The following is a 21,681-nucleotide window of genomic DNA, read 5'->3' as shown; positions in this document are numbered from 1 at the left end:
TGAGAGGAGGAAGAAGGAGAAGCTGAAAGGAGGAGATGATGAGAGGAGGAGAGGCTGAGAGGAGGAGATGCTGAGAGGAGGAGATGCTGAGAGGAGGAGATGCTGAGAGGAGGAGAGGAGGAGATGCTGAGAGGAGGAGAGGAGGAGGGGCTGAGAGGAGGAGAGACTGAGAGGATGAGAGGCTGGGAGGAGGAGAGGAGGAGATGCTGAGAGGAGGAGGGGCTGAGAGGAGGAGATGCTGAGAGGAGGAGGGGCTGAGAGGAGGAGATGCTGGGAGGAGGAGGGGCTGAGAGGAGGAGGGGCTGAGAGGAGGAGATGCTGGGAGGAGGAGAGGAGGAGATGCTGAGAGGAGGAGGGGCTGAGAGGAGGAGATGCTGAGAGGAGGAGGGGCTGGGAGGAGGAGATGCTGGGAGGAGGAGATGAGGAGAGGCTGAGAGGAGGAGAGGCTGAGAGGAGGAGATGCTGAGAGGAGGAGATGCTGAGAGGAGGAGATGCTGAGAGGAGGAGAGGAGGAGGGGCTGAGAGGAGGAGGGGCTGAGAGGAGGAGATGCTGGGAGGAGGAGAGGAGGAGGGCTGAGAGGAGGAGGGGCTGAGAGGAGGAGAGGAGGAGATGCTGAGAGGAGGAGAGGAGGAGGGGCTGAGAGGAGGAGAGGAGGAGGGGCTGAGAGGAGGAGATGCTGAGAGGAGGAGAGGAGGAGGGGCTGAGAGGAGGAGGGGCTGAGAGGAGGAGATGCTGAGAGGAGGAGATGCTGAGAGGAGGAGATGCTGAGAGGAGGAGATGCTGGGAGGAGGAGGGGCTGATAGAGCCCCTTTTATGAGCTACATCTGGTCTATAAATGACTGGTAATGAAGACATCCTGGGTTGACTGTTAAAAGGACGTCCTCTAGTGGGATGAATGAGACCTGCTGGGGTGTGGAGCGTTAGCAGCCTGGAATCCACTTTCAATGCACGTTCCTTTCACTACTGAAACGAAATAAAAGTCCAATGGAGTGTGGTTTCAGTGTGGATTCCAGGCTAAAATATTCCTTCACCAGGCACAAACGATAGATATTTTACAGGAGATTCAGAAGTTGAATATCTAGGAAGGAAGGAACCATTCACCAAACACAGAGAACTGTTAGTTAAAAAGACAAGGCGTTTTAATGTAGAAATCAATTGTACATATCAATAAAATCCTAACTAAATCCCACTAGAATAATTATACAGGTAGTCTTCGTTCAGACTAGATGGCTCAGTTCTCTACGTCGCTACCAACCCAGTTTCCTTTAACTAGAGGCCTCTGGAAATTCATTCCTTATTTCTCATAAATCTATATTTTATAGATTTAACAATTGGCAGTACAAACACTTATCTCACAAACTATTACATTCAGATACTGGCATGTAATCAGGGTATGAGTCCCAAATGGAACCCTATTCCTTATATAGGGCACTACTTTTAACCAGAGCCCTATGGGACTATAAATCCACAACTTTTTTGAATAAGGTGCCATTTTGGACGCAACAGGTTGTTGGGTCAATTCTGCTTCAAGTTCAGTTGATTCATAAAATGACTAGAAGGAACCAACTAAAGGTATTGAAAAATCCCACATAGACATTAAAGAACCAAATTAAACTCCTGAATTTCAAAACAATTTTCTGAACTGACTGACCTCAACACCCCTGTTGCTTCTAATAGAGAATGAGACTCAACACAGGCTGGAATCTGGGTTTTACTCTTAGAGGGCTCGGCACTATTCATCAACGTTAGATTGTCCCTGAGTGGCCTCCAATTTCTAGTGGAAAATAAGGTACTGTTGTACTGCAGTAACATCCTGTTATAATCCTATCAGAGACACAGAAGGAACATTCTGATATGTACTGCAGTAACATCCTGTTATAATCCTGTCAGAGACACAGAAGGAACATTCTGATATGTACTGCAGTAACATCCTGTTATAATCCTATCAGAGACACAGAAGGAACATTCTGATATGTACTGCAGTAACATCCTGTTATAATCCTGTCAGAGACACAGAAGGAACATTCTGATATGTACTGCAGTAACATCCTGTTATAATCCTATCAGACACACAGAAGGAACATTCTGATATGTACTGCAGTAACATCCTGTTATAATCCTATCAGAGACACAGAAGGAACATTCTGATATGTACTGCAGTAACATCCTGTTATAATCCTATCAGAGACACAGAAGGAACATTCTGATATGTACTGCAGTAACATCCTGTTATAATCCTATCAGAGACACAGAAGGAACATTCTGATATGTACTGCAGTAACATCCTGTTATAATCCTATCAGAGACACAGAAGGAACATTCTGATATGTACTGCAGTAACATCCTGTTATAATCCTATCAGAGACACAGAAGGAACATTCTGATATGTACTGCAGTAACATCCTGTTATAATCCTGTCAGAGACACAGAAGGAACATTCTGATATGTACTGCAGTAACATCCTGTTATAATCCTATCAGACACACAGAAGGAACATTCTGATATGTACTGCAGTAACATCCTGTTATAATCCTATCAGAGACACAGAAGGAACATTCTGATATGTACTGCAGTAACATCCTGTTATAATCCTATCAGACACACAGAAGGAACATTCTGATATGTACTGCAGTAACATCCTGTTATAATCCTATCAGAGACACAGAAGGAACATTCTGATATGTACTGCAGTAACATCCTGTTATAATCCTATCAGAGACACAGAAGGAACATTCTGATATGTACTGCAGTAACATCCTGTTATAATCCTATCAGAGACACAGAAGGAACATTCTGATATGTACTGCAGTAACATCCTGTTATAATCCTATCAGAGACACAGAAGGAACATTCTGATATGTACTGCAGTAACATCCTGTTATAATCCTATCAGAGACACAGAAGGAACATTCTGATATGTACTGCAGTAACATCCTGTTATAATCCTATCAGAGACACAGAAGGAACATTCTGATATGTACTGCAGTAACATCCTGTTATAATCGTATCAGACACACAGAAGGAACATTCTGATATGTACTGCAGTAACATCCTGTTATAATCCTATCAGAGACACAGAAGGAACATTCTGATATGTACTGCAGTAACATCCTGTTATAATCCTATCAGACACACAGAAGGAACAGCTTTGGTGTCCATCATACTTTCTAATGATAAACGTAGATGTATCCTCAAGCACATTCAATGGAGACCCTCAAAGACAGGGCCCTTGTAGTGGTGTGTGTGTGTGTGTGTGTGTGTGTGTGTGTGTGTGTGTGTGTGTGTGTGTGTGTGTGTGTGTGTGTGTGTGTGTGTGTGTGTGTGTGTGTGTGTGTGTGTGTGTGTGTGTGTGTGTGTGTGTCCTCAGGCCTCTACAGATAAAGTGCTATAATCAGGACCCTATAGGCCATAGAGCTGGTGGTGACCAGTCCGATGAGGAAGGCCACAGCTCTGCTGGGCTGGCGCAGGGGGAGGACGTAGGCCACCGTGTGGAAGAGCCTGGAACCAACAAACACCCGGAAGTGGAGCAGAGCAGTGGAGAGGTCTGGCCCCGTCAGGGTATACAGCAGACCAATCACTACGAACGGAATGATGTTCTCCAGGTCGTTCTGGTGGCATCTGGGGAATGAGAGAGAGTTCAGATTATCTGGGGAATGAGAGAGAGAGTTCAGATTATCTGGGGAATGAGAGAGAGTTCAGATTATCTGGGGAATGAGAGAGAGAGTTCAGATTATCTGGGGAATGAGAGAGAGTTCAGATTATCTGGGGAATATGAGAGAGAGTTCAGATCAGTATATCAAAATATTTGGAAAAGTAAAATGTCTAAATTAATTCCATTAAAAGCAGGATTTCTACCAGCTCTTTCCAGTCATAGTTACAGCAGCTGTACGTCAGCGTGAACCTTAGAGATATGTTTCCATGATATTTCTACGGGGATACCTTCGTACTCTCTCCACATCAGGATCCACCCTGACCATCTTCTTCTTGTCCTCTGTAGAGGAGACCAGACTGGTGTCCTCCTGGTTAGCAAATGCCTGGAGGGAGGTGGAAGCAAGAAGGGACATGTTTTTTCCTTGTTCAATTTCAACCTCAGCTCTGTCAGACCAGGGAGGATCAAGGCTCGTTCATTATTTTTATTTCATTTATTTATTTATCCTTAATTTACCTAGGGCAAGTCAGTTAAGAACGCATTCTTATTTACAATGACGGCCTACCCCGGCAAAACCCGGACGACGCTGGGGCCAATTGTGTGCCGCCCCTATGGGTCTCCCGATCACGACCGGATGTGATACAGCCTGGATTCAACACACTTCTTACCACTGTTCTGTTCCATTCAGGAAATCACATTTAAATTCACTTGGAATTATGTTTTTAAAAAAAATTACAACCATTTTTGAAGTGTTTTGTTAGTAGAACTTTCCTGCAGTCAATGACCAAAATCACCCTCTTCCACCTCACGGGTGGAATGTTATTCATATTTTTCATAATTTCATCATTCATAAAGATATATATATTTTTTAAACAGACAAAAATCCTGTGTTTATTTATATTTTAATCTTCTGTGATGTACATTAAGTGTAATATTGGGATGCAAACTCAAAATGTAATACATTTCAACTCTATATCTGACATGATACAGGTGACTTCTTCTTTAAGCCCATAACCATCTGTGTGAGGTGGATACTTTAGTTTCAAAGTCGATTTGTTTCAGACTACCCAGAATCACTCTGTGTGACCCTGATTTAGCCCCCTGCAGTAAAATGAAGAGAAAACAAGTTTAAGGTTGTTTTCTGTGTATTTGCGTGTTCCAAACTCTAGGTTTGTGTACCTTTCTGGTGAGTCTGAAGTATCCAGTCATAGGAGACATTAGCATCATCTTGAGGACGACGATAGTGGCGTAGGTAGAGAAGGCCAGGAACACCTCGCTGTCGATCATATGAGTTAGTTCTGCCATGTCTGTTCGGTTGAGTCCCGCTAGACAACAGAACAGACAACGTAAACTCAGCGATGACACCGGTTTAGGTTTGATTGAACTTCAGGTGGATTTGAAAAAGGGGTTTTACATTTCAACTTGAAAAAAATGTTTCATTAAATAAAATAAAACACGTAATTGATCATTGATCTAATGGTAATAACACGTTAATAAACCTTATGCATGTAGATATTTATTGATTTACGACAACTCTTGTTTGTTCTTTTTATTAGGGTGCTATTGCAGAGTTTTGGAGAGCAGTGTTCAATGGCAAAACCCAACACTTATGTTTCTAATCGTTGTAATGTGTGACATGTTTACTGTTTCTGGGGTAGCTTACACACAGATACAATTTACCCAAAAGAAAGGTAGTACTTTCCCCGTGTATACTATGATAAATTAAATGTATGCATTGTATTGTTACACAATGTCTCCCATACACATGTTATAAACTGTTAGCGCGTTAGCGTTAGCGCATTTACATAGTCTACTCACATTACGCAAAATAGCCTCCTTTTTTTCTTCAGAGAACGATACAAATGTAACTATTGTACAGGCTACATTTGGAAACACATGCGCTACAATAATACCCGCTGATGGCGTTAGCAAAGTTTATTTTGAGTTGAGCAAATAGTTTCATACCTTTTCCAGAAGTTGGTGTTTGAATCTGACCCAGGGTAAAGTACCAGCCTACTGGACTGTGCCTATGTGGGCGGTTTGTTCATGTAGTTTCAGAAAAAAAAACAGGCGAATATTTGGAATTCCGCCAAGTCTGCGGCTCAACCAAAAAAAAACGCGCCCACTTCCTCCAATGACTTTAATATGCTACCGTTCATTGTCTGATGAACACATTTTCATCTATAACATCTATGTATATTCCTTCTACAAAACAAATACCATGAGACATGTCATTCTGGAGAATGTTCGTTTATTTACAGGGAGAAAGCGTAAACAAGGTAAACCAATTAGTGGGATTACAGAAATGTCGCCTAGTAAACATATCAGATGATATGTAGATCTAAAAAAATATACAGAATTTAAAAAGATAAAAGAATTAGATCAAGTAAGGTCATATTCATTAGCCAATTAGCAAAATAGCTCTGGTATTTGTAGCCTACTTCATAGGCCTATTTAAATTCAGCTAAAACAATAGTTTCCCCCCATTTTTTAATTAAACTTTAATTTCCAAAACCCGAATAGAATAATTTATAAACATTAGATTATCACATCAGATGCAAAAAATGTCTAAGATATAAAATAGGTGTTTGCAGTCAGTCAGACAACCAGACAGACCGGTCTGTAGTGCTGTGGGCCAGACAACCAGACAGACAGGTCTGTAGTGCTGTGTGACAGACCGGTCTGTAGTGCTGTGGGCCAGACAACCAGACAGACCGGTATGTAGTGCTGTGTGACAGACCGGTCTGTAGTGCTGTGTGACAGACCGGTCTGTAGTGCTGTGGGCCAGACAACCAGACAGACCGGGATGTAGTGCTGTGTGACAGACCGGTCTGTAGTGCTGTGGGCCAGACCGGTCTGTAGTGCTGTGTGACAGACCGGTCTGTAGTGCTGTGTGACAGACCGGTCTGTAGTGCTCGGTATTACTGCACTATTGGACCTAGAAACACAAGCATTTTAAAGCACCCGCGATAACATCTGTAAATCTGTATACACGACCAATAAACTGGTGATGTGATGTGGGTAAAACAGGCAGATACATGCGGTATCAGATACTCAACTACACTTGATTTTAGTTTAGGGCTCCGTTCAATCCGTATCGCCTAAGTTCAGCGCTGTAGCGCACATGAAATGTAAATGTAGTTTCCGAATTAAGTGATATATGCAGCGTTTACCTGGAATGGAGTCTCCGAGGGAACATTACCGTTCAATGTCTATTGCGCTCCAGCACTGAACTTCCGTGAAATAGATTGAATCGAGCACTAAGTTTAGTTTAATTATTTTTGCTCATATTATAATTTTTTTGCACAGATCAAATTTAGTTCTGGGTTAAAAACAAAACGTGCAGGGAATGTCAAGTTAGTCTGCCTGATACAACAGAACCAATAGAATAGTCCCAGAAGTGCAAACTCCAAGTTCAATCAAGCACTGTCAAATGTATTTAACATTATGTAGCCTATTTGACCCAGGTCTGATAAATGTGTGAGTGTCTCCTCAGGGGTAGAGTGTCCCGTGGACTATTTTAGGCCATCTGAAAACTTTGAATCAATCAATCTGATTAATTGATTGATCGCCTCTTCAGAGATGGGTTGTGCTTAGCACCCTGTATGCCATGGAGAAGGTAGCGCCCATGCCAACCATCCAAGCTAGACCTCTGCTGGGCTGGCGCAGGGGGAGGACGTAGGCCACCGTGTGGAAGAGCCTGGAACCAACAAACACCCGGAAGTGGAGCAGAGCAGTGGAGAGGTCTGGACCCGTCAGGGTATACAGCAGACCAATCACTACGAACGGAGTGATGTTCTCCAGGTCGTTCTGGTGGCATCTGGGGAATGAGAGAGAGTTCAGATTATCTGGGGAATGAGAGAGAGAGTTCAGATTATCTGGGAAATATGAGAGAGAAAGAGAGAGAGAGAGTTCAGATCATCTGGGGAATGAGAGAGAGAGATTTCAGATCATCTGGGGAATGAGAGAGAGAGAGAGAGAGTTCAGATTATCTGGGGAATGAGAGAGAGAGTTCAGATTATCTGGGGAATGAGAGAGAGAGAGTTTAGATTATCTGGGGAATGAGAGAGAGAGAGTTCAGATTATCTGGGGAATGAGAGAGAGAGTTCAGATCAGAGAATGTAAGAGCTATACTAGACCAGATATTTAGATGGACGACTCCATCTCTACTCATGGAATCCCAATCCTTTAAAGTTTTAAATATTTGGGAATAGATTTACTTCCTTCTTTAGATAAAACCGCTGGCAGAAACTGTAACACAACGCTCAAATCAATTCAATCCGACCTCACTAGATGGAACAACATCCCAGTTGCTATCTGTTGTCCAAATCTATATGTTACCACGGCTGAATTTCTGTAGTTCAATGCTTCCCATGGCTCCTCCTTCTGGCTACTGGGATAAAACTCATAGTGCGGTTTAAAAATGTACAGTATATGTCGGGGTAAATTATTAAATATATAATTAATACATTTACAAGGAGGGAAAGACATATGAGGACTATTCGTATCAAACCTTAAAATTGTATTTCCAGGCATAATATGGTGTCTCCTATTGCCTTGGAAGAGGTAGTCTCCACTGTTATATCCCTTAAACAATGTAATATGGTGTCTCCTAGTGCCCTGGAAGAGGTAGTCTCCACTGTTATATCCCTTAAACAATGTAATATGGAGTCTCCTACTGCCCTGGAAGAGGTAGTCTCCACTGTTATATCCCTTAAACAATGTAAATTACTCTTTGGTCCTATTACTGCTCACACAATCTATATTTGGTACAAAATGGAAAAATAATGTAATTGGGAATCAAAATCGCATGCCCGTACTCCAATATTTCACAATGATGCCTTCCCACCAAATGTTCCAAAAGTGGAATCCGTACCCATGGCGATATCATGGACAGTAAAGGCTTGAGAACATTCCAGGATGTGAAAGATAAATACACATTACCAGGCAACTCCTTTTTTCCTATATTTACCATTTAGTTCAGCTCTGCTGGCCTATGGAGCACCTACCGAACCATGCAATGATGGGATTTATAAATACACCATCTGAGATATATAAATACACGATCTGGGATTTATAAATACACCATCTGGGATTCATAAATACATGATCTGGGATTCATAAATACACCATCTGGGATTCATAAATACACCATCTGGGATTTATAAATACATGATCTGGGATTTATAAATACACGATCTGGGATTCATAAATACACGATCTGGGATTTATAAATACACGATCTAGGATTTATAAATACACGATCTGGGATTTATAAATACACGATCTGGGATTTATAAATACACAATCTGGGATTTATAAATACACGATCTGGGATATATAAATACACGATCTGGGATATATAAATACATGATCTGGGATTTATAAATACACTATCTGGGATTCATAAATACACGATCTGGGATTTATAAATACATGATCTGGGATTTATAAATACACGATCTGGGATTCATAAATACACGATCTGGGATTTATAAATACACGATCTAGGATTTATAAATACACGATCTGGGATTTATAAATACACGATCTGGGATATATAAATACATGATCTGGGATTTATAAATACACGATCTGGGATTTATAAATACATGATCTGGGATTCATAAATACATGATCTGGGATTCATAAATACATGATCTGGGATATATAAATACACGATCTGGGATTTATAAATACACGATCTGGGATTCATAAATACATGATCTGGGATTTATAAATACATGATCTGGGATTTATAAATACACGATCTGGGATTTATAAATACACGATCTGGGATTTATAAATACACGATCTGGGATTCATAAATACATGATCTGGGATTTATAAATACACCATCTGGGATTTATAAATACACGATCTGGGCTCCGTTAAAGGACTGATCTCTTTTGAACAACTTCTGGTAAAATATGACCTTGGCATCCCGTAATCCGAACCGTCAATTTATACATTATTAAAATCACAGACTGTATTTAACACCTAAGGAAACGTTTTATGATGAAAATGGCCCCAACTCCCATATGTTTACTATGTCCCCTTAAATCAGGTAGACCAGTTCCTTCATATGATGTGGGAGGACCCTTGCAGTTAAACGCTTCCAGGGAAAAGATACAAAAATACATTTTGAAGAGCATGAATTTAAATATTCAGTGTTTTGCATCTATTATGTTACTTAACGACGTTAGGTCCTTGAATCTCTCAGTCAATCAGAGAAGATTACTGTTGGCAGGCAGCACTGTTGGATCTAAGGTGGCGACCACCTCACTCATGGTTTCCTGGTGGGAGGATGGATGGGGACTGAGGGGGGGAATGTGTCAGGGTTGTCGTTGCATGCATTTATTTGACTGTATTTGAACCAACTCTGAAAAAGAGTTGGTTACAAAAAGAATAGAATAGAACAAAAGTATTTAATAACTGAAGTCTAGGGGGGCCTCTATAAGTCTAGGGGGGCCTCTTTAAGTCTATGGGGGGATCTATAAGTCTAGGGGGGGGTCTATAAGTCTAGGGGGGCCTCTATAAGTCTATGGGGGGATCTATAAGTCTAGGGGGGGGATCTATAAGTCTAGGGGGGGGCCTCTATAAGTCTAGGGGGGCCTCTATAAGTCTAGGGGGGGCCTCTATAAGTCTAGGGGGGGATCTATAAGTCTAGGGGGGATCTATAAGTCTAGGGGGGCCTCTATAAGTCTAGGGGGGGCTCTATAAGTCTAGGGGGGACTCTATAAGTCTGGGGGGGATCTATAAGTCTAGGGGGACCCTCTATAAGTCTAGGGGGGGATCTATAAGTTTAGGGGGGGCTCTATACGTCTAGTAGGGGGTGTTCTATAAGTCCAGGGGGCCTCTATAAGTCTAGTGGGGCCTCTATACGTTTGGGGGGGGCTATAAGTCTAGGGGGGGCCTCTATAAGTCTAGGGGGACTCTATAAGGGTGGGCCTACCTTCTCACACGTTCCACATCCGGGTCAACTCTCAGCATCCTCTTCTTGTCCTCTGGAGTCTTAGCCATCCCTGTGTCTTCCACGTTGGCAAAACACTGTGGAGGGAGAGACACTTTTACACCATAGAGTTCACTTACAGGCTATATAACACCGTGGAGAAGGCGACAAGTTTACACCATAGAGTTCACTTACATGCTATATAACACCGTGGAGAAGGAGACAAGTTTACACCATAGAGTTCACTTACAGGCTATATAACACTGTGGAGGGAGAGACAAGTTTACACCATAGAGTTCACTTACAGGCTATTTAACACTGTGGAGGGAGAGACACTTTTACACCATAGAGTTCACTTACAGGCTATATAACACCGTGGAGGGAGATTACCACATTCCTGTACATTTCTGGTGAGTCTGAAGTATCCAGTCATAGGAGACATCAGCATCATCTTGAGGACGACGATAGTGGCGTAGGTAGAGAAGGCCAGGAACACCTCGCTGTCGATCCCGGATGGCATTTCCTTCGTCTTGTTATTACTCTGCTATGACCAACGAGAGACACGGTAAACAGCATTGGACTTTTTGCTCTTTATAAAGACAGCCTGAACGGTGAGTACCAATATTTACAGAAGTCATCATGCATACTGAACATGTATTAAATTCCAATGAAACCACCAACATGCTGGGCCCAGACATCCAACACCGTCTGATTCACAGACTGACACATAGCAACGAATATGATAGTATCTATAGTCTGACTGGTGTATAGACTAGCATCTATAAACACAGCTGCTGTTAAGGTATCTGTAGTCTGGTGTACAGACTAGCATCTATAAACACAGCTGCTGTTAAGGTATCTGTAGTCTGGTGTACAGACTAGCATCTATAAACACAGCTGCTGTTAAGGGATCTGTAGTCTGGTGTACAGACTAGCATCTATAAACACAGCTGCTGTTAAGGTATCTGTAGTCTGGTGTACAGACTAGCATCTATAAACACAGCTGCTGTTAAGGGATCTGTAGTCTGGTGTACAGACTAGCATCTATAAACACAGCTGCTGTTAAGGTATCTGTAGTCTGACTGGTGTACAGACTAGCATCTATAAACACAGCTGCTGTTAAGGTATCTGTAGTCTGGTGTACAGACTAGCATCTATAAACACAGCTGCTGTTAAGGTATCTGTAGTCTGACTGGTGTATAGACTAGCATCTATAAACACAGCTGCTGTTAAGGTATCTGTAGTCTGGTGTACAGACTAGCATCTATAAACACAGCTGCTGTTAAGGGATCTGTAGTCTGACTGGTGTACAGACTAGCATCTATAAACACAGCTGCTGTTAAGGTATCTGTAGTCTGGTGTACAGACTAGCATCTATAAACACAGCTGCTGTTAAGGTATCTGTAGTCTGGTGTACAGACTAGCATCTATAAACACAGCTGCTGTTAAGGGATCTGTAGTCTGGTGTACAGACTAGCATCTATAAACACAGCTGCTGTTAAGGTATCTGTAGTCTGACTGGTGTACAGACTAGCATCTATAAACACAGCTGCTGTTAAGGTATCTATAGTCTGGTGTACAGACTAGCATCTATAAACACAGCTGCTGTTAAGGTATCTGTAGTCTGACTGGTGTACAGACTAGCATCTATAAACACAGCTGCTGTTAAGGGTATCTGTAGTCTGTGTGTACAGACTAGCATCTATAAACACAGCTGCTGTTAAGGTATCTATAGTCTGGTGTACAGACTAGCATCTATAAACACAGCTGCTGTTAAGGTATCTGTAGTCTGGTGTACAGACTAGCATCTATAAACACAGCTGCTGTTAAGGTATCTATAGTCTGACTGGTGTACAGACTAGCATCTATAAACACAGCTGCTGTTAAGGGATCTGTAGTCTGGTGTACAGACTAGCATCTATAAACACAGCTGCTGTTAAGGTATCTGTAGTCTGACTGGTGTACAGACTAGCATCTATAAACACAGCTGCTGTTAAGGGATCTGTAGTCTGGTGTACAGACTAGCATCTATAAACACAGCTGCTGTTAAGGGATCTGTAGTCTGACTGATGTATAGACTAGCATCTATAAACACAGCTGCTGTTAAGGTATCTGTAGTCTGGTGTACAGACTAGAATCTAAAACACAGCTGCTGTTAAGGTATCTGTAGTCTGACTGGTGTACAGACTAGCATCTATAAACACAGCTGCTGTTAAGGTATCTGTAGTCTGGGTGTACAGACTAGCATCTATAAACACAGCTGCTGTTAAGGGATCTGTAGTCTGACTGGTGTACAGACTAGCATCTATAAACACAGCTGCTGTTAAGGTATCTGTAGTCTGCGTGTACAGACTAGCATCTATAAACACAGCTGCTGTTAAGGTATCTGTAGTCTGACTGGTGTACAGACTAGCATCTATAAACACAGCTGCTGTTAAGGTATCTGTAGTCTGGTGTACAGACTAGCATCTATAAACACAGCTGCTGTTAAGGTATCTGTAGTCTGACTGGTGTACAGACTAGCATCTATAAACACAGCTGCTGTTAAGGGATCTGTAGTCTGGTGTACAGACTAGCATCTATAAACACAGCTGCTGTTAAGGTATCTGTAGTCTGACTGGTGTACAGACTAGCATCTATAAACACAGCTGCTGTTAAGGGATCTGTAGTCTGGTGTACAGACTAGCATCTATAAACACAGCTGCTGTTAAGGTATCTGTAGTCTGACTGGTGTACAGACTAGCATCTATAAACACAGCTGCTGTTAAGGGATCTGTAGTCTGGTGTACAGACTAGCATCTATAAACACAGCTGCTGTTAAGGTATCTGTAGTCTGGTGTACAGACTAGCATCTATAAACACAGCTGCTGTTAAGGTATCTGTAGTCTGACTGGTGTACAGACTAGCATCTATAAACACAGCTGCTGTTAAGGTATCTGTAGTCTGGTGTACAGACTAGCATCTATAAACACAGCTGCTGTTAAGGTATCTGTAGTCTGGTGTACAGACTAGCATCTATAAACACAGCTGCTGTTAAGGGATCTGTAGTCTGGTGTACAGACTAGCATCTATAAACACAGCTGCTGTTAAGGGATCTGTAGTCTGACTGGTGTACAGACTAGCATCTATAAACACAGCTGCTGTTAAGGGATCTGTAGTCTGGTGTACAGACTAGCATCTATAAACACAGCTGCTGTTAAGGGATCTGTAGTCTGGTGTACAGACTAGCATCTATAAACACAGCTGCTGTTAAGGTATCTGTAGTCTGGTGTACAGACTAGCATCTATAAACACAGCTGCTGTTAAGGTATCTGTAGTCTGACTGGTGTACAGACTAGCATCTATAAACACAGCTGCTGTTAAGGTATCTGTAGTCTGGCAGACTAGCATCTATAAACACAGCTGCTGTTAAGGGTATCTGTAGTCTGTCAGACTAGCATCTATAAACACAGCTGCTGTTAAGGTGATCTGATAGTCTGCGGTACAGACTAGCATCTATAAACACAGCTGCTGTTAAGGTGATCTGATAACTCTGGGTACAGACTAGCATCTATAAACACAGCTGCTGTTAATACGGGTGATCTGATAACTCTGCAGATAGCACTACTGGGTGATCTGATAACCACAGCTGCAGATAGCACTACTGGGTGATCTGATAACTCTGTTCAGACTAGCACTACTGGGTGATCTGATAACTCTGCAGATAGCACTACTGGGTGATCTGATAACTCTGGAGATAGCACTACTGGGTGATCTGATAACCTGCAGATAGCACTACTGTTGGTGATCTGATAACTCTGGTGTACAGACTAGCACTACACAGCTGCTGTTAAGGTAGCTTGCTTTGAGTAGCACACTGGGTTCTGATAACTGCTGCAGATAGCACTACTGTGGATCTGAGCTAACTCTGCAGATAGCACTACTGGGTGATCTGATAACTCTGCAGATAGCACTACTGGGTGATCTGATAACCCTGCAGATAGCACTACTGGGTGATCTGATAACTCTGCAGATAGCACTACTGGGTGATCTGATAACCCTGCAGATAGCACTACTGGGTGATCTGATAACTCTGCAGATAGCACTACTGGGTGATCTGATAACTCTGCAGATAACACTACTGGGTGATCTGATAACTCTGCAGATAGCACTACTGGGTGATCTGATAACTCTGCAGATAGCACTACTGGGTGATCTGATAACTCTGCAGATAGCACTACTGGGTGATCTGATAACTCTGCAGATAGCACTACTGGGTGATCTGATAACTCTGCAGATAGCACTACTGGGTGATCTGATAACTCTGCAGATAGCACTACTGGGTGATCTGATAACTCTGCAGATAGCACTACTGGGTGATCTGAAAACTCTGCAGATAGCACTACTGGGTGATCTGATAACTCTGCAGATAGCACTACTGGGTGATCTGATAACTCTGCAGATAGCACTACTGGGTGATCTGATAACTCTGCAGATAGCACTACTGGGTGATCTGATAACTCTGCAGATAGCACTACTGGGTGATCTGATAACTCTGCAGATAACACTACTGGGTGATCTGATAACTCTGCAGATAGCACTACTGGGTGATCTGAAAAGTCATAGTCAATCAATTAATCATATAAATATTATTTTAGCAAAAAATGTTTATCTTTAATTTAGAATCTGTAGAAACTATGAGAATAGAAAGGTTCAGAACTTTTGTGAAACATCACAGCACAGTTGAAAAAGATATGGCAAATAGAAACCCAATATGGATGGTGTTAAGAGATGGGAGGGGTTGAATGGAGCTGAAGGGTGGGACTAACAACAACAAGATAACAAATGTAAAATATACTGTGTCTGTAAAATGTATATAGGTTCAGAACTTTTGTGAAATAGCACAGTTACAAATGAACATGGTAGTCGTATGTAAAATAGTCGTATGCTTGAGAAATTGAAATTATTCGTTTTTTGATGTTTTGTATTTCTCGCCCTGCTGTTCCATTGGATGTTGGCTAGGCGTTCCGCCTGTCCTCAACATTAAGTAAAAAATAAATTATCAAAGCAGCCTATTGTTAAGTTCTATAAAATCCATTCAATGCACTATCAATAAGCAACGCACTGCTATGCAGGTTTTGCCTGTCAATGTCAACAGCAACATTTGAATTAAAACCCCAATCTGTTTGAATGATAGGCTACTGCTGCAAGTTCCGTATGTCACTGTGTTCAGCTCACGGCTCTTATCACTATCATAGCAGCGCAGCAGTGGGTTTTATCGTTCAAATGTAACCGTCGCATATGGCGTCAGATAAGTAGCCTAACATGTAGCCAAAGTTCAACAAAATAATTCGCGCGAGGAGTTAGGGCTAAAATAAAACACTTTCTTTTGCTGATGTTACACTAACTGTCTGTTACTGGCGCACAACCCCGTCCTGCACCGGCTGTAGATTACACACAGAAAACCCCTGGATGAACTTTGATGAATGTGGAAAAAATATTTTTACCAGTCGGGAGTGTAAGTCCTTCTCTCTGTAAATCAGGAGTAGAAGTATATGTGAAGTAGTATATTTCACAGACCAGAGATCGTTTGACACTGCAAAGGAAGGTGTTGTTGAATTCTTGGACACTTGGACCAAAGCCACATGTGGTGTTGCGCAATTGAGGGCAGGTTGAATTGACACACATTCCACTACCAACGGTAAACATTGTTATTGTTAGGCAACAATTTGTATGGTATATATACCCTTACGAAAAAAATATTGCAGTTAGAGTGCAGTACAACTGCAGTACACTGTAGTATAACTGTAGTTAGAGTGCAGTACAACTGCAGTACACTGTAGTATAACTGTGGTTAGAGTGCAGTACAACTGCAGTTAGAGTGCAGTACAACTGCAGTACACTGTACTATAACTGTAGTTAGAGTGCAGTATAATTAGAGTATGCTGCAAATACTGCGTCCAAAAGAACACAGTTTTTTTACTGCAGTAATTTTCCAGTGTGAGCTCAGTTAGGGTGCAGTATAACCGCAGCTCAGCTGCAGTACACTGCAGTTATTCTGTAATTACTGAGTCCAAAGTACCACAGTCGACTGCAGCTACTGCACTTTAACTGCAGCTTCAAAACTACTATATTTTTTTGTAAGAGTCAGTTCGTTTTTGCAAGAAACTGCAGTGTGCACATTTTGATTTTGGGTGTGTGTGTGTCTGCATGTGTGTGTGTGTGTGTGTGTGTGTGTGTGTGTGTGTGTCTACATGTGTGTGTGTGTGTGTGTGTGTGTGTGTGTGTGTGTGTGTGTGTGTGTGTGTGTGTGTGTGTGTGTCTGCCTGCATGCCTCTGTGTGTGTGTGTGTGTCTGTCTGCATGTCTCTGTGTGTGTGTGTGTCTGCATGCCTCTGTGTGTGTGTCTGCATGTGTGTGTGTGTGTGTGTGTGTGTGTGTGTGTGTGTGTGTGTGTACCCTATCACCTGCAAGTAGACCAAAGGTGTTAGCTTGCCGAACAAACGTTTCCAGTTCCAGTTAATCACTGTGGATCTCTTCACTCCCTGAAACCTTATTGGAGAATCACTGTGGATCTCTTCACTCCCTGAACCCTTATTGGAGAATCACTGTGGATCTCTTCACTCCCTGAACCCTTATTGGAGAATCACGGTAGATCTCTTCACCTCCTGAACCCTTATTGGAGACAGACAGGTTCCAAAGAGCACCCAGTCAGTTTACGCTGACTCACCGTGACCGTTCCAACAACACGCCATAGCAAAGCTGATCTGAGCTGCGCTGGTATGTCTGGTCTCATCTCCAAGACCTCTCAATTCCAGTTCTGCTAGGCTAGCTTTGGATTCAGCATCCGGGTTTGGTTGTGCAGTGACTCCAGAAGCCTAATGATCAGCTATTAATATCATAATGATTCATTTAGACATAAATTATGTACACTGGATGTGTAACGGATCACGTTTCACAAATAGATGATAAAGATGTATTTAAACCAGATACGATTTGAAGTTTTCAGGACTTTAGAGACGTGGAACGTCGTCAAATTATTTAATCGTTTTAGAAACTACATTTCCTGTGTGTGTGTGTGTGTGTGTGTGTGTGTGTGTGTTTAACAAAGTAGGGCCACACAGCTGCTCATTAGGCTAACAGCTCCAGCGCTTTGTCTCCACTACACCCTAAAAAACCACAGAAGAAGAACAGACCTATTAGTGCTACCTATGTTGAACTTTTGCACAGTTGTATATAGGGAGTTGTTTACAGGTGATGAGTTGATGATGCAACCAAACCAGGTGTGTTCCCTGTGATGAGTTGTTGATGCAACCAAACCAGGTGTGTTCTCTGTGATGAGTTGATGATGCAACCAAACCAGGTGTGTTCTCTGTGATGAGTTGATGATGCAACCAAACCAGGTGTGTTCTCTGTGATGAGTTGATGATGCAACCAAACCAGGTGTGTTCTCTGTGATGAGTTGATGATGCAACCAAACCAGGTGTGTTCTCTGTGATGAGTTGATGATGCAACCAAACCAGGTGTGTTCTCTGTGATGAGTTGATGATGCAACCAAACCAGGTGTGTTCTCTGTGATGAGTTGATGATGCAACCAAACCAGGTGTGTTCTCTGTGATGAGTTGATGATGCAACCAAACCAGGTGTGTTTATGATTTGTTGATGCAACCAAACCAGGTGTGTTCTCTGTGATGAGTTGATGATGCAACCAAACCAGGTGTGTTCTGATTTGTTGATGCAACCAAACCAGGTGTGTTCTCGGATATTGTTGATGCAACCAAACCAGGTGTGTTCTCTGTGATGAGTTGATGCACCCAAACCAGGTGTGTTCTGATTTGTTGATGCAACCAAACCAGGTGTGTTCTCTGTGATGAGTTGATGCACCCAAACCAGGTGTGTTGTGATTTGTTGATGCAACCAAACCAGTTGAAGCCAGTATACAGTTGAAGTCGGAAGTTTACATACACTTAGGTTGGAGTCATTAAAACTTGTTTTTCAACCACTCCACAAATTTCTTGTTAACAAACTACAGTGGGGCAAAAAAGTATTTAGTCAGCCACCAATTGTGCAAGTTCTCCCACTTAAAAAGATGAGAGAGGCCTGTAAACTATGACAGACAAAATGAGAAAAAAAATCCAGAAAATCACATTGTAGGATTTTTTATGAATTTGTTTGCAAATTATGGTGGAAAATAAGTATTTGGTCACCTACAAACAAGCAAGATTTCTGGCCCTCACAGACCTATAACTTCTTCTTTAAGAGGCTCCTCTGTCCTCCACTCGTTACCTGTATTAATGGCACCTGTTTGAACTTGTTATCAGTATAAAAGACACCTGTCCACAACCTCAAACAGTCACACTCCAAACTCCACTATGGCCAAGACCAAAGAGCTATCAAAGGACACCAGAAACAAAATTTAGACCTGCACCAGGCTGGGAAGACTGAATCTGCAACAGGTAAGCAGCTTGGTTTGAAGAAATCAACTGTGGGAGCAATTATTAGGAAATGGAAGACATACAAGACCACTGATAATCTGCCTCGATCTGGGGCTCCACGCAAGATCTCACCCCGTGGGGTCAAAATGATCACAAGAACGGTGAGCAAAAATCCCAGAAGCACACGGGGGGACCTAGTGAATGACCTGCAGAGAGCTGGGACCAAAGTAACAAAGCCTACCATCAGTAACACACTACGCCGCCAGGGACTTAAATCCTGCAGTGCCAGACGTGTCCCCCTGCTTAAGCCAGTACATGTCCAGGCCCGTCTGAAGTTTGCTAGAGAGCATTTGGATGATCCAGAAGAGGATTGGGAGAATGTCATATGGTCAGATGAAACCAAAATATAACTTTTTGGTAAAAACTCAACTCGTCGTGTTTGGAGGACAAAGAATGCTGAGTTGCATCCAAAGAACACCATACCTACTGTGAAGCATGGGGGTGGAAACATCATGCTTTGGGGCTGTTTTTCTGCAAAGGGACCAGGACGACTGATCCGTGTAAAGGAAAGAATGAATGGGGCCATGTATCGTGAGATTTTGAGTGAAAACCTCCTTCCATCAGCAAGGACATTGAAGATGAAATGTGGCTGGGTCTTTCAGCATGACAATGTTCCCAAACACACTGCCCGGGCAACGAAGGAGTGGCTTCGTAAGAAGCATTTCAAGGTCCTGGTGTGGCCTAGCCAGTCTCCAGATCTCAACCCCATAGAAAATCTTTGGAGGGAGTTGAAAGTCTGTGTTGCCCAGCGACAGCCCCAAAACATCACTGCTCTAGAGGAGATCTGCATGGAGGAATGGGCCAAAATACCAGCAACAGTGTGTGAAAACCTTGTGAAGACTTCCAGAAAACGTTTGACCTGTGTCATTGCCAACACAGGGTATATAACAAAGTATTGAGATAAACTTTTGTTATTGACCAAATACTTATTTTCCACCATAATTTGCAAATAAATTCATAAAAAATCCTACAATGTGATTTTCTGGATTTTTTTTTCTCGTTTTGTCTGTCATAGTTGAAGTGTACCTATGATGAGGCCTCTCTCATCTTTTTAAGTGGGAGAACTTGCACAATTGGTGGCTGACTAAATACTTTTTTGCCCCACTGTATAGTTTTGGCAAGTCGGTTAGGACATCTACTTTGTGCATGACACAAGTAATTTTTCCAACAATTGTTTACAGAAAGATTATTTAACTTTGAATTCACTGTATCAAATGTCCAGTGGGTCAGAAGTTTACAGACACTAAGTTGACTGTGCCTTTAAACAGCTTGGAAAATTCCAGAAAATGATGTCATGGCTTTAGAAGCTTCTGATAGGCTAATTGACATAATTTGAGTTAATTGGAGGTGTACCTGTGGATGTATTTCAAGGCCTACCTTCAAACTCAGTGCCTCTTTGCTTGACATCATGGGAAAATCAAAAGAAATCAGCCAAGACCTTAGAAAAGAAATTGTAGACCTCCACAAGTCTGGTTCATCCTTGGGAGCAATTTCCAAATGCCTGAAGGTACCATGTTCATCTGTACAAACAATAGTATGCAAGTATAAACACCATGGGACCACGCAGCAGTCATACCGCTCAGGAAGGAGATGCGTTCTGTCTCCTGGAGATGAATGTACTTTGGTGCAAAAAGTGCAAATCAATTCCAGAACAACAGCGAAGGACCTTGTGAAGATGCTGGAGGAAACAGGTACAAAAGTATCTATATTCACAGTAAAACGAGTCCTATATTGTCATAACCTGAAAGGCCGCTTAGCAAGGAAGAAGCCACTGCTCCAAAACTGCCATAAAAAAGCCTGACTATGGTTTGCAACTGCACATGGGGACAAAGATTGTACTTTTTGGAGAAATGTCCTCTGGTCTGATGAAACAAAAATAGAACTGTTTGGCCATAATGACCATCGTTATGTTTGGATGAAAAGGGGGAGGTTTGCAAGCCAAAGAACACCATCCCAACCGTGAAGCACGGGGGAAGCATCATGTTGTGGAGGTGCTTTGCTGCAAGATGGACTGTTGCCTTTCACAAAATAGATGGCATCATGAGGAGGGAAAATAATGTGGATATATTAAAGCAACATCTCAAGACATCAGTCAGGAAGTTAAAGCTTGGTCGCAAATGGGTCTTCCAAATGGACAATGACCCCAAGTATACTTCCAAAGTTGTGGGAAAATGGCTTAAGGACAACAAAGTCAAGGTATTGGAGTGGCCATCACAAAGCAGTGACCTCAATCCTATAGAAGATTTGTGGGCAGAACTGAAAAAGCGTGTGCGAGCAAGGAGGCCTACGAACCTGACTCCAGTTACCCCAGCTCTGTCAGGAGGAATGGGCCAAAATGCACCCAACTTATTGTGGGAAGCTTGTGGAAGGCTGCCCGAAAAGTTAAACAATTTAAAGGCAATGCTACCAACTACTAATTGAGTGTATGTAAACGTTTGCCCCACTGGGAATGTGATGAAAGAAATAAAAGTTGAAATAAATCATTCTCTCAACTATTATTCTGACATTTCACATTCTTAAAATAAAGTGGTGATCCTAACTGACCTAAGACAGGGAATTTTTACTAGGATTTAATGTCAGGAATTGTGAAAAACTGAGTTTAAATG

General features: G+C 42.2%; 2 protein-coding genes across 3 annotated transcripts; both read right to left on the bottom strand.

The window, feature by feature from the left end:
* Positions 1-1,116: 1,116 nt before the first annotated feature.
* LOC106575060 (microsomal glutathione S-transferase 1) lies at positions 1,117-5,739 on the bottom strand. Of its 2 annotated transcripts, none has more exons than XM_045700165.1 (4): positions 5,616-5,739; positions 4,830-4,975; positions 3,941-4,035; positions 1,117-3,619 (listed from the first exon to the last, which is right to left on the bottom strand). In XM_045700165.1, exons 2-4 carry the CDS (start codon positions 4,953-4,955, stop codon positions 3,373-3,375), a joined length of 468 nt encoding a protein of 155 aa, XP_045556121.1. In that variant the 5' UTR covers positions 4,956-4,975; positions 5,616-5,739; the 3' UTR covers positions 1,117-3,372. The 2 variants fall into 2 exon arrangements, with proteins under 2 accessions (XP_045556121.1, XP_045556120.1); XM_045700164.1 differs by having other exon boundaries at positions 5,469-5,648.
* Positions 5,740-5,884: 145 nt separating this feature from the next.
* LOC106575061 (microsomal glutathione S-transferase 1) lies at positions 5,885-16,240 on the bottom strand. The gene is made up of 4 exons (XM_045700166.1): positions 16,089-16,240; positions 11,006-11,146; positions 10,606-10,700; positions 5,885-7,470 (listed from the first exon to the last, which is right to left on the bottom strand). The coding sequence occupies exons 2-4, from the start codon at positions 11,120-11,122 to the stop codon at positions 7,227-7,229; spliced, it is 456 nt and encodes a 151-aa protein (XP_045556122.1). The 5' UTR covers positions 11,123-11,146; positions 16,089-16,240; the 3' UTR covers positions 5,885-7,226.
* Positions 16,241-21,681: the final 5,441 nt, after the last annotated feature.

Source organism: Salmo salar, chromosome ssa17 (genome assembly GCF_905237065.1).
Source record: "Salmo salar chromosome ssa17, Ssal_v3.1, whole genome shotgun sequence".
NCBI classification, from domain to species: Eukaryota; Metazoa; Chordata; class Actinopteri; order Salmoniformes; family Salmonidae; genus Salmo; species Salmo salar.
Note: the sequence above shows the minus strand (reverse complement) of the source record. Positions and strands in the feature narration are given on the sequence as shown.

What these genes read in the sequence shown, in the direction of transcription:
- LOC106575060 (XM_045700165.1), bottom strand. Translation starts at nt 4,955, where the DNA reads ATGGCAGAACTAACTCATATGATCGACAGCGAGGTGTTCCTGGCCTTC. An exon ending in ACTTCAGACTCACCAGAAAG is followed by an intron (nt 4,036 to 4,829) that starts GTACACAAACCT and finishes ACCTCCCTCCAG; the next exon opens with GCATTTGCTAACCAGGAGGA. An exon ending in GATGTGGAGAGAGTACGAAG is followed by an intron (nt 3,620 to 3,940) that starts GTATCCCCGTAG and finishes CTCATTCCCCAG; the next exon opens with ATGCCACCAGAACGACCTGG.
- LOC106575061 (XM_045700166.1), bottom strand. Translation starts at nt 11,122, where the DNA reads ATGCCATCCGGGATCGACAGCGAGGTGTTCCTGGCCTTCTCTACCTAC. An exon ending in ACTTCAGACTCACCAGAAAT is followed by an intron (nt 10,701 to 11,005) that starts GTACAGGAATGT and finishes CTCCCTCCACAG; the next exon opens with TGTTTTGCCAACGTGGAAGA. An exon ending in GATGTGGAACGTGTGAGAAG is followed by an intron (nt 7,471 to 10,605) that starts GTAGGCCCACCC and finishes CTCATTCCCCAG; the next exon opens with ATGCCACCAGAACGACCTGG.